This window comes from Acomys russatus, chromosome 4 (genome assembly GCF_903995435.1).
Source record: "Acomys russatus chromosome 4, mAcoRus1.1, whole genome shotgun sequence".
Classification (NCBI taxonomy): Eukaryota; Metazoa; Chordata; class Mammalia; order Rodentia; family Muridae; genus Acomys; species Acomys russatus.
The window spans coordinates 13,260,969-13,275,816 of record NC_067140.1 but is presented as its reverse complement, the minus strand read 5'-3'; the positions used below and the strand labels follow the sequence as shown (position 1 = coordinate 13,275,816).

The 14,848-nt window shown below is 54.0% G+C and overlaps 2 protein-coding genes across 2 annotated transcripts; one reads left to right on the top strand and one right to left on the bottom strand.

The window, feature by feature from the left end:
• The first annotated feature begins 969 nt into the window (after positions 1 to 969).
• On the top strand, positions 970 to 5,217 carry Rims4 (regulating synaptic membrane exocytosis 4). Its single transcript, XM_051144837.1, has 5 exons — positions 970 to 1,129; positions 1,332 to 1,457; positions 1,665 to 1,766; positions 2,211 to 2,350; positions 3,909 to 5,217. The coding sequence occupies exons 1-5, from the start codon at positions 970 to 972 to the stop codon at positions 4,125 to 4,127; spliced, it is 747 nt and encodes a 248-aa protein (XP_051000794.1). The 3' UTR covers positions 4,128 to 5,217.
• Positions 5,218 to 9,133: 3,916 nt separating this feature from the next.
• On the bottom strand, positions 9,134 to 14,247 carry Kcnk15 (potassium two pore domain channel subfamily K member 15). Its single transcript, XM_051143742.1, has 2 exons — positions 13,908 to 14,247; positions 9,134 to 9,875 (listed from the first exon to the last, which is right to left on the bottom strand). Exons 1-2 carry the CDS (start codon positions 14,245 to 14,247, stop codon positions 9,187 to 9,189), a joined length of 1,029 nt encoding a protein of 342 aa, XP_050999699.1. The 3' UTR covers positions 9,134 to 9,186.
• Between the last annotated feature and the right edge of the window lie 601 nt (positions 14,248 to 14,848).

Here is a 14,848-nt window from a genome sequence, read left to right as displayed (position 1 = left end):
GAAGACCCGAGCAGCCCCGACCCAGGAACCAGCAGCCCGAAGCTCTTGGTGAGGGCATCCACCACCCATCTAGCCCTCTGGGGTTCTCCTTTTAACTCCCAGAGCGGCTGGGTGAGCTGGCTCAACACAGGCACCTGGCCCCAGATCCATCAGCTCTGCCCAAGAATTGGAGTCCCCCGCCTCCTCTTGCTGGGCCAATGTGTTCCTCATCTGAATAATGGTGGAAATGATTGGTTTGTGGTTTGTTTGGTTGGTTCATTGTTTTAAAGAAACAGTCATCCTCCTTTGGTGGTGGTGAGGCTGGGGTGAGAACGCGGGTTCCTATGGATCAAGATCTGTCAGTGTGGAGCACTTCTCGTTCAGTGCTGCAAGAGACCCTGGAGAGGGGAGGGGAGGGGTGCCATTTCCAGGTCAGAAGAGGGAAAGGGGAGGTTGGAGGTAAAGCAGGGAGAGTAACTAGCTAAAACCGGTTTAACCAAAGTAATAATAGTAACTGTTACTGACTTATGTATCCGAAATGAGATAACTCACCAGCCAGAGCCTTATCCAGAAGCTTATGTAACACTCGCAGTCTGGGAACGGCCTCATCCCTGGTTCCATGTCCCAGGCCCAGGTCTGATGGAAAAGGGGGTTGTCATGCCCCGCACAGTTCACAAAAGCATCGCTATCAGATTTCATTAACCAAACTGAGCCACGTGTCTGTCCTGGAGCCAGGCCCTAGCCAGGGAAAAGAGGTGCCCTGAGAGCTTGCTCTCCCTGTTGCAATCACGTGCCTTAGAGAAGTGGGCTCCCTGAAGGAAATTGGAGGTTTTATCACCAGAGGAAAGAGAAATGAATGCCAGAAAGCCAAACAGGTGTCAGGGTCCATGGCTGATGCACAGGGCATCGGTCATCCGGGCCTTTTCTGGAGGCGGCCTCACATTAAACTGCTGACTTCGGTCTAGCCACTGAGTGGAGGCATCACCTATGATGCTTTTCTCACCGGAAGCAGGAGTCTCTTTAATGCTGCTGATCTCCAGACCACACTCTGAGTATCAAGGCATTAAGCCTTTTGCCCTAGCACCTGCCAAAACCATCTCCCGTGTTCCCTACAGCCACCCTGGCCGGTTAACCAACATCCGTGGTATAGGTCAGTGGTGGGAGTGGCTGAGGATCACCATGGAGACTGGGCATGGTGTCACACCCCTTTAATCTCGCTTGGGAGGCAGAGGCAGCTGAATGTCTGAGTTCGAGGCCAGCCTGGTCTACAGAGTGAGTTCCAGGACAACCAGGGGGATATGCAGAGAAACCCTGTCTCAGAACAAACAAACAAATAAACATCACCAAATCTTTTTCTTCTTGCAGCCTTAACTATGGAGGAGTTTGCCTGGCCTCAGATGCCCAGTTCAGTGACTTCCTGGGAAGCATGGGGCCAGCACAGTTTGTGGGCCGCCAGACCCTGGCTACCACACCCATGGGTAAGTGTTTGAAGCCCTGAGCTCCTCCCTCCCTTCCCTTTACCTGTTGGCTCTGTGCTCTAAGCACCTGGCTGAGAGCCGCACTCTCCAGCCCTCCGAAGTGCCTGCCTTGGGTGGTACTCTTGTTTAGGCTGAGAGTGGCTGTGGAGGGGCAGCGAGGTCCTGCTGACGCTCCCGAGCCACTCTCTTAAGTGTTCTTTCTTGCAGGGGATGTGGAGATTGGCTTGCAGGAGCGGAACGGGCAGCTGGAAGTGGACATCATCCAGGCTCGGGGACTGACGGCCAAGCCAGGCTCCAAGACGCTGCCAGGTGTGGGGGCATCCAAGAGAGATGATGTCTGTGTGGCCCAGTGGACTTAGCTTCTTGGAGATAGAGAGACATCTTTCTTACTTATCGTTACTCCCTGGTACCTAGCAGAGTACTTGGCACACGGTGGGGCTCAGAAAGCATTGTGGAGAAGTTAGCAAATGCTGTGTGAGGATGGCATGGTGGGCGAGCTGTAGACTGAGGAAGAGGCACTCAGCGGAGGAAAGAGGAGGCAATGTGGACCACTAGCAGGGAAGCAGGCTTGCCCAGACGAGACCTTACACGGCACCCATACAGACATGGTGCACATGCTGCTCACCCTACAGCCATTTGCCCTGTTGCCCTTCCTCATATTCCTGGGGGGTTCACTGGTACCCAGGAGTAGGTGATTGACCCCTCTTTGTTAAGGAGCAGCCTAGAACCCTGCCTTCTGCCCTCTGTTCCTAGCTGCCTATATCAAGGCCTATCTACTGGAGAATGGCGTCTGCATTGCCAAGAAGAAGACCAAAGTGGCCCGTAAGTCACTGGACCCGCTGTACAACCAGGTGCTTCTGTTTCCTGAGAGTCCCCAGGGCAAAGTCCTGCAGGTAAAGGGAGGTGTGTGTGTGTGTGTGTGTGTGTGTGTGTGTGTGTGTGTGTGTGTTACTTGTGGGCAGGGTCTCTCAAGGACCTTCCCAGGGGAATTGAAGCACTGGGGCTGATTTGCACCTGCAACTTCCTGTGTCACTATGAATTTGGTCCCTCATGAGTCTTGACTGTTTCAGTCCTGGAACACATCCAGGAAGGAATGAACTAACTCCCAACTTTGTTCTCTTTCCTCCTTATGGATGCCAGTTCAGGAACACTCCCTGCATGCATGCACACACACATTTGTGCACATGTACACACAAACACTAACTAGCTATATACATAGATATATCATATATGTGGGCTGGATGTCTCAGTTAAGAGTAATTATGGCTCTTCCAGAGGTCTCAAGTTCAGTTCCCAGGAGCCATACTGAGTAGCTCGCAAGCATACATAACTCCAGCTGCGGAGATCCAGTGCCCTCTTTCAGCACCCCCAAGGCAGCAGTACACACACACACACACACACACACACACACACACACACACACACACAATCACATATCACACACACACACACACAATCATATCATACTACATAAAATCAACCTTCTAAAAAGATTCAAAAACAAAAAGCAGGCAGACAGTGCCATCCTATCTGGCTGGGGACACTCCTAAGCCTCTAGGCTTTGCAGAGCAGGGCTGAGCCAGCCCACTTTCATGGCGGAAGAAGAGCAGCACATGAGGACCCTGTAGCTGCAGCCACAGACCCACAGGCCAGCTCCAAGAGGGCATTAACCAGAGACCAGGAAAGCACTACAGAAAGGAGTCAGAAAAAAAAAAAGAAAGAAAGAAAGAAAGAAAGAAAGAAAGAAAGAAAGGACTCAGAAGGGTACTACAATTTCCACTTTGTGAAAAGGCTTCTTGTGGGGTTCCAGGGCTCCCTGCCAGAGTTGGGAGAGGCAGGGAGAGAGATTGCTTAAGTGCAGGGTCATCCTTCAAGGCCTTGGTTCAAGGAAGGGGCCATGTCGAGGAAGGACCAGAGAGGGTGAGAGAGAGAAAGGCAAGGTACAAGGCAGCAGTAATAGAGACGTCAGAGCCAGAAAAACAGGGTGGGACTTGAGAGATTTTTTTAAATAATATTTTATTTATTTGGGCCTGGGGGTACACATGACCTGGCATGCATGTGGAGGTCAAATGATGTTGTTGGCGTCCATTCTCCCCTCCCACTGTGGGCTTCCAGCACTGAACTTGGCAGCAGGCATTAATTACTACCTGCTGAGCCATCTTTCTGGGCCCTCTTGCATGATTTTTAAAGAGGTAGACTACACCACTTAGATGCCTTGGCCAGAGGGACCCCAGGCTCTGATTCGGGGCCCATAGATGACTAGGGAGGGCATTCATTTGTTTATTTTTACCTTTGTGTGCATGGGTGTTTTGCTGTGTACAGCTTGTGGACCTGGTGCCCGTGCGGTGCAAGGAATTAAACCCACAGTCTGGGCAAGCACCTCAGCAGCTGAGCAACCCTGTCCAGGTCTCAGTGGCAAGGTGTAACCCGCCATGTTTTATTGTCCCGCAGGTGATCGTGTGGGGAAACTATGGGCGCATGGAGCGGAAACAGTTCATGGGTGTGGCCCGAGTGCTGCTGGAGGAACTGGACTTGACCACCCTGGCTGTGGGCTGGTACAAGCTTTTCCCCACCTCCTCCATGGTGGACCCAGCCACAGGTCCCCTGCTCCGGCAGGCATCCCAACTGTCCCTGGAGAGCACCGTGGGGCCCTGTGGCGAGCGATCTTAATACCAGGGATGGGGAGGGGCTCCCCCCCCAGAGATGGCCTGGAGACCACCCAGCCCTGACCTGGGACCCCAGGCCCAGGGGCACATTGGACATTGGAGGATGGGGTTCTTCCCCACAACGGGGAAGCAGAATGGGGAGACCTGCCCCCCTTGGGCCCCTCCTCACTCCTTCACCTCCTACCCCTGAGACCTTCCCTCTCCCAGTGGGTTGGCTACAGTTTTGACTTGGTCGGTTTTGACCTGGTGGATGCGGCTACAGTCGGAGACTGAGGTGGCGGAGCAAACCACTGACCTTCCCTACCCCACCCCACCCCACCTTTCCCCCTTTTGCCTCCTTGGAAGCTCGCTGCCTAGAGCCAAGTCCAGAACCAAGCCGGCCATCTCCATGGTGCCAATTACCAGCAAGTGTCTTTCCTGCGGCACCGGGTTCAGGCAGCTACTCCTGCCCCAGAGCTGTCGGGGCAGTTTGCAAGGATCCGGAGCCAGCTCCCGGGGACCCAGAGCGCCCCCGCTTGAAGGGGAGTTTGGGTCTCCCTCTGCCTGCCCGTGGAAGGAGCTTTGCCGCAGCCTGTCTGAGTCCCATCCACCCATCCCCTCCTGCCTGCCCCTCTGCCATAAGCTCTAGGAGTTGGGGCCCAGCAGAGACCCAAGGAAAGGAGGAGGCACCAGAGGCCTGGCACAGTTCCCCAGGGGCCCTTGCACCCCTGGAATTGCAACAAGCTGGTCTGGAACTCTTGGTGGACTGGAAAGGGCTTTGTCATCCGGGTTGGTGGAGGACTGTGGGGATCTGAGTTTCCAGATCTCTGCACACAGGGAGCACCTCTAACGTGTGTGGGGGTGGGTGGGTAGTGGGAGTGGAGCATCGAAGAAAGCTGGGATTAAGCCTAGTGGCGCCACCGAGGTAAGGGTTTCTCAAACAGGAGAACCCCTCCTTGTCGGATGAAATCAAAGGTCATCTTGTTATCCCTCTGCCTCTGGGCCAGGGTCTTAGGGAGGCATTAGAGCCCCTCCCATTTTAGTCTTTTTAAATAAACCATCCTGTACTGAAGGGCGGAAGGCACTGCCCAGCCTCATCACCTTAGCTCAAGGAGAGAGGGGCACAAGGGGAGGGGGTGCAGAGCTCTAAGTAGAAGAATTAGAGGCTCCAATGAGGCCTGGGTAGCTGCCTTCCTGTGGCCCTCCCTAGGGCCTGCAGGAGCCCATTTGCATGCGAGGGAGGACACAGATTGGCCCCTATAGAAGCACATTTCTGTCACCCCTCCTGGGAGGCGCCCAGCGGTCCACCACTCCCCTTCACTTAGTCCCTGCTGTGTAGGGTGTAGTCCAGGTTAGCTGGGTAGTTAGTGTTTATGCCTGAGGTCTGTTAGCACAGATGCCGTCTTATTCTCAAGCCCCAGGCTGGGGTTAGATGGGAGAATCCTGGTACATTCCAGAAGATTACAGACCCTCTCTCTAGCCTGGGCTGGATGGGCTGCCTGGCTCCCCAAAGGCCAGCCCTTCCACCTTGCCATCCCCTCTCCTCCCTTACAGGGCCGTAGCCCTGACTGTCCGTCGTACTCAGCATCCTGGGGTGATAGATACCTACCCTTGGCATGGGTTTTCTTTAGAGCACACGCCTGAGGATCGCTGGGCCTTACAGAGGGGCCTGGACTCCACTGAGGTGCCATTTTCCACCAAGGATGCCAGGTGAACCCCACCTTCCTGGTTCTCCCGGGGATTTCTTCCACTTGGGAGCTGTCACCATGCCCTGCCTGGCTGAGTCCCGAGTGCCCTTTAATTCTCATTCCTGGTCTGTCACCTCCACACGTAGCTGTTGACACTACACGGGGGAGGGGCTGTAGGCAGGCTCCTCTTCTCTAGTTGGTCTTGGGAGTGACTGAAGAGGGGCAGGCCTCCTGGACAACGGAGCAGGGTTCCAGATGAGCTCCCATTTGAGGCCCACAGTTAGCCATCACCCCATTTTTTTGAACCAGTGTGATATGTGTGCTATTAGGTTATTCCTCACTGTTTGGAATATTTTGAGCTAGAAGGGCGCGCATTTTCTCCCTCCCAAGCTCTCACTGCTGTGGTTGTTCAGGGTGGGACAGAGCCTGGCTGTCACCAGCAGAGGGGAGGGGCTCGGCTCTGAGTTGTGTGTGTGTGTGTGTATGTGTGTGTGTGTGTGTGTGTGTGTGAGAGAGAGAGAGAGAGAGAGAGAGAGAGAGAGAGAGAGAGAGAGAGAGCATGCATGATAGCACGAAGGAACACTGGCTGCAAAGCAATAACAACACCCTGGGGTGGTCAGTGAGGCCCCTCAGTGATTTTCTTGTTTGTTCTGTGAAATCTCACTCGCCTCCTGGAGGGGTAGAGTGGGGGGGGGCTGGAGTCCCATTTCTTTGTATCATTATAAGCATGTGCCCCCACTTCCAAGGGGCTGTGACCCCTGGATGTGGGAGCCACATCTGTCTTCACCAAAGGACTGGACAGGGCTTGGGTCGGGGGAGTGGTTTTCATCATCGGCTCTGGGGCCATCAAGCCCAGCCTGTTTCCACGCTGTCTGACCCTCAACTCAAACTCTGCTACTGGAGGGGAGTGGAGAGGATGGAGCTGGGGGGCCTTTCTGGTGCTGTGTCTCCGGGGGCGGGGGGAGTTCTTTTTCCTCTGGGCAGAGATCACCTATAGGACTGCCATGCTAAGGGCCATCTCCGTTTTCCTTACCCAGAATGCCTCTGCACTCTGAAGGGAGGGGCCTCTGGACCTTGAGTCCATTTGCATTTTACAAAGAAGAGGACACCAAGGTCCTGCCTGAGGAGAGCCATCCTGGGGTCACTGGTATGCCCAGTGGCACGTCCACCTGGGTCTCCCCCTTGGTGTCGAACGCTGAGCTAGAGGCAGGGCAGGATGAAGGCACCCTGCCCCTTCTCACCCTTTCTGCTTCTTTTCTTTGGAGCCTCCTAGTGGCTCCAAATCATGGCAGAACAAGCTGGAGCCCATCTGAGAGGCGAGGACACCAGGGCCACAGTGGGGACTGTTTTTTGGCTAAGGGCTTTCAGCAGTATAACATTGTGTGTGTGTGTGTGTGTGTGTGTGTGTGTGTGTGTGTGTGTGTGTGGTAGGGGGAGAAGGCTGGGAGCTTCAGCAAGACCACCACTCAGGGGCAGGTCTGCCACCATCAGCGTTCCCAGCTTGTAGGCACAGAACTAGTGCCTTTTCTGGGCTTGAGTTGGGCATGGGTCAGGCTGGCTGGGATCTCCTGGGCAATATCCCAGTCATCTTGAGCTGAAGGATTTGCTCTTGGCCTTTTGTTCCCGGGGTCATGACCTCTCCAGGTCAGCTGGGAGTTTGTGAAAAAGACAAGCTCCCTTCTGGGTTTGTCGAGTGGGGGGTTCTTCGGGCAAGTCGTTTTAACCTTCAAAAGCGATTGCCCCACTCCCCCTAGCACTTCCCACAATGTGTCTCCCCCCGCCCCCGTGCTTTTGCTCTGACCCCCCACAAGAGCCCCCCCATTGCAAGTGAAGAGAGGCTTGTATTGTCAGCCCCATTTTCAGGAGGAGAAGGTTGGGGAGGGGATGCTCTCCGGGAGTTCTGGCTTTGACAGCACCAGCCCATTCTCTGTGGTCCACAGCGGAGACATGCAAGCAACGTTTGCAAGCTTTCCTTAAGGCAGGGGCTTCTTGAGCACTTTGAAGTTCAGAAATGGCATGGGGGGGTGGAGGGTGGGCAGCACACTCTCCCAAGGCACAGCTGTTGCACCAGGCAAGGTCACCTGCATTTATTTATTGAGCGGCAGCGCAACACCAGGCCCAGAGCCTTAGACCCCTTCCTGTCCCCTGCAATGGCTCTCTTGGCCCTCCAAGAGGGCCTATGTCTGAAGAACAGGACCTTGGTGGATAAAGAGTTTCTACAGGCTTACCTGACAAGACCTGAGGGTTTTCCATTTCAGCGAGAGAGCCTGTGTGGGCTGGGTGGAGGCTGCAAGTGGACATAGGTCTTACCCCTGCGCCCCTTGTGCCCTCCTGCAAGGTGACAGGAAGAGTCCTCGGGCTGGGAGCCTCCCTCCATCTACCCACCTTTTGCTGTGCCCTCTTGGGGAGCAGGAACAGCCTGGTCCTTCAAGGAGGGAGGGCTTTGGGGGCCTCTGAGTTGGAGTGGGTCACATTGCATTATGTTCATGACCACATAGCTCATGTTGGAAATTAAAGTTTTTGGTTTTCTATCCCGGTTTTTACTCTTGCTTTGCATCCATCTGGGAAGAGAAAGAGGGTCCTGGTGTCTTAAGGGGCGAGTACTCTAGGATGCCAAGGTGTCTCCCTTATTACCAGCCTCTGTGGGCAGGAGCCTGCACCAGGAAACTCTGCCGCAGGTGCCAATGTGAACGGAGCCGGATCTTCAGATGAGCCCCGTTATATTGATGGAGAAGCTAAGGCTCCAGAAAGTGATGGGATTTCCAGTGACATGTTGCTGGTGACTGGTGGGACTCAGAATGAAGTCTATCCCATAGCACTGAGCTGCCTATACGTAATGACACGGGGAGGCCATCCCCTTCATCCAAAAGGGGCTGGCCAGGGACAAGGCATCTACTTGACAGTGGTGACGACAACTGTTTACACACGGGCTAATTCCACATTTCGTGCAGAGCAAAGAGAATGTCGTAATCTATATAAGCGCAGAAATTGTCCACTGTGACCCATAAATTCCCTTCCAACTGTGTCTATATCCATGTTTCTATCATGAGCATCTAGTCTCACTAGAGGAATTCTGGTGTTTAAAGTTATACCTTTTCCCAGCAAGGTATCTTGTGTTCTCTCCAGAGCAGAAGCTGACCATTTGTCCTTTGAAGGACCAGGTAGGTCCTAAGGCCTGATGGCCACGTTTTTCTGTAAGTTTGGACTAAACAGTTTACACCTCCAGGTGATTGTAGAGACGGCTTGTGCAGTTCGTGCAACAATCACGTGTTTCTAGAAGGGGATGATCCATGGATGGTAAGGGGAGCCTCAACCCCCTCCAAGCCCGGGGAAGGGTGGGTTTGCTAACAGGCGGGGCTAGACATTGGCCAGGCCTGGCCCGGGTGAGTAGGACTGTCAGATGGACTTCCTCCGGGCTCGGGGTCTGTCTGAGCTGCTGTGGCAGTGGTGCAAGGCTTCTGGGCTCAGGGGAGGTGAGAAGGCAGGGTTGTCAAGGGCCCAGGTCTCCAGCTGATGAAAGCGGTGAGGGAGGCTGGCGGAGGCCCTGGCGCGGAAGCGGCTCTCGGGCGCCCTCCTGTGGAACGCGCTGGCGCGGCGGGCTGAGCGCTCGGGGGCGTCAGCGCTAGCGAGGAAGCGCAGGACCACCAGGTTGAGGAAAGCACCGATGACCGTGAGCCCCAGCAGGATGTAGAGGAAGCTGAAGGCCACGTAGGGCGGTTTCCTCTGCAGCGCCTCATCTCTCTGCAGCGCCACGAAGTCGCCGAAGCCGATGGTGGTGAGGGTGATGAAGCAGTAGTAGTAGGCATGGAAGAAGGTCCAGCCTTCGAAGTGTGCGAAGGCGGCGGCGCCTAGGGCCAGGGTGGTGGCGCACAGCAGCAGCCCGGCCACCACCATGTTCTCTGTGGACACGTGCGGCCGCCTCAGGCCCAGGCAGCGCTTGGCCGCCAGCAGCAGGCACCGCATCAGCGCATTCAGACGCTCACCTAGGCTCTGGAAGGTGACCAGCGTCAGGGGGATGCCCAGGAGGGCATAGAACATGCAGAACACCTTGCCGGAGTCCGTGCCCGGTGCGGCATGGCCATACCCTGTGCGGGAAGAAATGGGATGCTGAGAGCCCAGACTGCCCCCAAGGCGCTCCCAATCCTGGGCCTGCCTGTCCCCAGCAGCTCCAAGCCCTACCTATGTCGTTCCCATAGCCTGAGCCCCTGGGTTGCGATTCACTTCTCAGATGTTCCTCCGCCTCAGCGGTGGATAATAGACCCATGGTCCTCCAGAACCACAGAATTCCGAGGGGCCATCTTCTGTTCCCAGCGGTATTAAAGGAGGGATCGTAAATGTATTTTGCCCAATAGAGAAAGCCCAGCCGCAAAGCATGGACCCCGTGATAGGATGCTCTTGAAACAACGGAGAGACAGAACTGCGAGGTGGCTGCCTGACCTAGAGGTTGAGGGACTACAGAAGGGAGTGAATCTTAGCAAGTTACGCGTTGGTCGAGACAGAGGGGAAACATGCCTTCTGTGGTAAAGTTTCAGTTCTCACCAGGAGCCCCCAACGCCTTCTCCCCTACTTCCTAGCCTCACTCCTCCACTCACCTCCCCACCCCCAGCCTCACCTCCCCACTCCCAAGCCTCACCCCTCCACTCACCTCCCCACTCCCCAGCCTCACCCCTCTTCTCTCCTCTGCACTCACAAGCTCCTTCTCTTACCATCCTTTTCCCTAGCCTCACCCCTCCACTCACCTCCCCACTCCCCAGCCTCACCCCTCCTTTTAAATCCCCACTCCTCAAACTCACTCCTCCTCTCTCCTCTCCACCCCCAGCCTCACCCCTTTCTCACCTCACACTCCCTAGCCCTAGCCCTTTCTCTCAAATCCCCAGTTGGCAGACTCGCCCCTTTTGCACCCACACTCTGCAGGTACACCCTGGTGTTTCTCTTCTAGAACGTCACTTCCACACACACCTTCCTCCCGCTTGGACTGGCCTCTCTCCCCTGCCCAGGCTCCTGCTCCCTTCAAAGCCCTCCTCATCTTTGCTACCCTGTCAGCCTTCCTGGCTCTTTAGGGCTGACATTAAAAAAAAAAAAAAAAAAAAAAAAAAAATCACTAAGAGCTGGGCGTGGTGGCACACGCTTGCTTTTAATCCCAGCACTCGGGAGGCAGAGGCAAGTGGATCATTGTAAGTTTGAGGCCAGCCTGGTCTACAAAGCGAGTCCAGGACAACCAAGGCTACACAGAGAAACTCCGTCTCGGAACAAAAACAAACAAAAAAACAAAACAAAAAACAAAACAAAACAACAACAACAAAAGCACTAAGATATCCTAAATCAGGGTCTGGGATAAAGTTGAGTTGGCAGGGTGTTTGACTAGTATGCCTGATGTCCCAGGTTCAATTCCTAGTACCACATAAAAGACAGGTGTGGTGGTGTGCACCTGTGCTCCCAAGCACCTGGGAGGCTGAGGCAGGAGGACCAGAAATTCTCTGTCATTCTCAGCTACACAGTGATTTTGAAGTCAGTCTGGGCTACATGAGGCTTCTGTCTCAAAAGCAAATAAAAAAAGATCTACTAAGCAAAGAGAGCAGGAATCGTTAGAATGGTAGATACAGTGCAGTGTCCACATGATGTACGTAGTGTTTAAAGGAACATGTACACAGAGCCTGTAGCCAGAAGTATGAAAGAGACAGGTAAGATGTGTGTGAACCAGGGAGATACATGAATGGGTTAAGAGACAGGATAGAGACTCAGAAAGACAAAAGTGACGTGTTTCCTATTTCATGGGAGCCCAGATGTTTACAAGGAGACATGAGGGTAGAGGGGGGCCACTTGGGGAAAAGGGAGCTGTCCAGGGGAGGAAGGCAAGAAGTCATGGGGTGAATAATATGATCAGAATGTCTGATAAATGTGTGTGAAAATGAAAGTGAAAGCCATTGCTCTGTACAACTAATATACACGAATTAAAAAAAAAAAAGACCAAAAGACTTCTAGGAACACGGGGGCAGGAGCAAGTTTCCTTTCCATTCGGCACTCCTCGGTGCCCTGTGAGGCATGCGCTGTAAACATGTGTGATAATCAAAGCCCTCCACTCTGCCTCCTTGTCGTCCCTGGGGAGGGATACATCCTGCCCTGCCGCTATTTAGAACCCCAGGAGGGCCACCCCTGTGCAGTCTCTCTCTCTCTCTCTCTCTCTCTCTCTCTCTCTCTCTCTCTCTCTCTCTCTCTCTCTCTCTCTCTCTCTCTCTCTCTCTCTCTCTCTCTCTCTCTCTCTCTCCACAGACTACAGGGTCCATGAAAGATAGCTGACACAAACCAAATGGGATAAGAGACAGGACCCTGCTGGGGACTAACAGGCCAGGCCCCGCCCCCTCATCTGCTTGAGCTAGGCTAGGATTGGACAGAGGGAAAAGAGTAACAACAAGGGCACGTGCCCTACACAGATTCTCTCCTTTAGCTCCCACTGTGAACCTTGTTTTGTTATAAAGCCCCAGGGCCTCAGTGCTCCTTGGTGACTTTCTCCCGGCAGCCAAACCAGAGCTTCTGGACTCCAGGGGCCTGGCTTCTTCAAGGCTTCTTCTTCTTCTTCTTCTTCTTCTTCTTCTTCTTCTTCTTCTTCTTCTTCTTCTTCTTCTTCTTCTTCTTTCTTTCTTTCTTCTTCTTCTCTTCTCGTCTTCTTCTTCTTTCCTCCTCCTCCTCCTCCTCCTCCTCCTCCTCCTCCTCCTTCAAGTAGACACTAACACAAAACAGGTGGTGGCGCCCCCAAGTGGCCAAAAAGCAAAACATTTCCAATTTCTATTCCGTTTTGGTTTGGGTTTTGTTGTTGTTTGGTGGTGGTGGTGGTGGTTTTTGTTTTGTTTTATCCTGGTTTTTAACTTTTTTCTGTTTCTTTCCCTACCTTGGGTTTCAGCTCAGTGAGGAAAGAAAACACATCTGGCTAGTAGCTCTCAGAGAAGGGCAGAAGGCTTCTGACAAGGCACAACCCCTGTAGGCATGACAGATGGGAAGGTCTTGAGGTTGGGGCATGTAGACAAGAGAGGACAGAAGTGTTGAGCGGGATCTGGCTCTGTACTTGGCAAATATTAAATTATTACTAACAAATAGCACCTGCATAGCCCATGGGCACCATGCTGAGCCCTTTACACAGCTGACCTCACTTAAAACCTGGCATCCACCCAGCAAGGGAGAACATTGGCTTTTTGCCTCCGACAAAAACATGTGTCAGGGGGCACAGTCTGCCTGAGAAGGCAGGTGGCAGGAGGTGCCCAGAATTCAGCCGTTCAGGGTTGCAGGTGTGCTTAAACCCATGGATCCTATGCAAGAGCACTCTCTGGGGTGCAGGCTTCTGGTCTGCTCAGCTGAGGCTACGGGGACATCTGGCAACTACAGCTGGAGCCTGGCCCCAAGTAGCTAGCTAACACAGGTCTGAAGCCCTGGAAAGCCTGCTTCTCTCCTTTGCAGGTTTCCCAGGCTGGGTCCCTCAGGTCTTGGCCAGAGGTGGTTATGGCAACAGCTGGGGCTCCTCTGGATGCCCCCATGTGAGGTCAAAGCTTTGGTTATTAGTAGTTTCCTTAACAATTGGACATCTATTAGGACATTAGCCCCAGGAATCACAAGGCAAAGGAGAGAGCTGTCATCACGGGGTTTGCAGAATAATTGCTATAATAATAATCTTTTAAAAGGCAATCTTATTTTCATAGTGTTTTCTGTGGGTCAGGCCCTATGCTAAAACGATCTGCAACACGCTATCTCCTTAATAATATCTCCAACACAGCTGACATTCCTCCCTCCCTTTGGAAGACATACTAGCATTCCTAGTTTTCAAAGAACACCGTGGCTCAGAGAAGTCAAGAAACTTATTTAAGGTTACACAGATGACCCCATGGGACAAGAAAGTTCCCCAAGAGCCCAGATTTTCGATTTTCTTCTAACCACCCTGTGTCAGTCTCCAGGCAAACCCTTACTGATGCCTACATTAGCTAACTGATTGTCCTCATGCCGCCCAACGAGGCAAAGGAGCCTCAGCGAGCTGACATGTCCCTTCCAAAGTCATTTGGCCGGACAGGGGCGGAGGTTGGAGGGCACCAGAGAAGCGGGGCGGGGCAGGAGGGAGGCTCCGGAGGGCTTACCGATGGTGGTGATGACCGTGATGGCGAAGTAGAAGGAGCCCGCGAAGCGCCACTGGCGGCCGGCGCGGTGCGGCTCAGCCTGCAGCGCCAGACGTTCCAGCTCGCGGTAGTCGTCGGCGGAGAAGCCATACTTTCTGCGGAACTCGGCTCGCTTCCGAGCCAGCAGCCGCTGTCGGCTGCGCTCCGCCTCGGACTCCAGCGCATCGAAGACCGCGGCGCCCACCAGCAGATAGGACAGGATGCACAGGATGAGCACCGCGGTGCGCGCGCTCTGCTTCCTCATCGCGTCTCGCCAACTCCGAGTCTGGGTTTCGGTGCGCCCCGACGGCGCCCGCTCCATCCCCGCGGCGCACCACAAACAGCAGGGGGCGGGCTCTGAGCTCTCCCGCCGCTCCCCGCCCTAACCCACGCAGGTGCCGGCAGGGACATTTGGAGCAGAGGCCCGGCCCAGGTGTGCAGAGGACTCGCCTCCATCTTTAACTCGCCCTAGGACTTGCGGGGTCGGGGGCTGGCCACCCCTTCCTCCCTCCCGTCTATTATCTAGCAAATATTTACCAATCGCCTGGTGCCCACCATTCTGGGAGTAGAATGGGTATGCCAGTAGGAGGGGGATGGGGTGGGGATGATAAATGACCGAACAGATGAAGGAAGACAAGTGTGATGAAGGAGAAAAATAGTGCTTGGTGGAGCGCGTGCCAGGGTATCCAGGAGTGACCAGAGAGAGGCCACACAAGTAGATTCTTTGCCACAGCAGAAAGGTGACTTGGTAGCAGGGAACAGCAGAGAAGCTGGGGTGGCTGGTGCCAAGAGAATTGGGGTGCACGCAGGAGAGAGACCAGAGGAAGTGACTTCTACAAATCTGATTTTTTAAAATTAATTTTTGTTTTATATTTGTCTGCATGTATGTCTGTGTAGGCCTTGCACAGTGCCCATGGCTGCCA

Coding starts and splice junctions, on each gene's coding strand:
- Kcnk15 (XM_051143742.1), bottom strand. CDS start 14,247: ATGGAGCGGGCGCCGTCGGGGCGCACCGAAACCCAGACTCGGAGTTGG. Junction 9,876..13,907: donor CACGGTCATCACCACCATCG/GTAAGCCCTCCG, acceptor CTTCCCGCACAG/GGTATGGCCATGCCGCACCG.
- Rims4 (XM_051144837.1), top strand. CDS start 970: ATGCTTTTCTCACCGGAAGCAGGAGTCTCTTTAATGCTGCTGATCTCC. Junction 1,767..2,210: donor AGGCTCCAAGACGCTGCCAG/GTGTGGGGGCAT, acceptor CTCTGTTCCTAG/CTGCCTATATCAAGGCCTAT. Junction 2,351..3,908: donor CCCAGGGCAAAGTCCTGCAG/GTAAAGGGAGGT, acceptor ATTGTCCCGCAG/GTGATCGTGTGGGGAAACTA.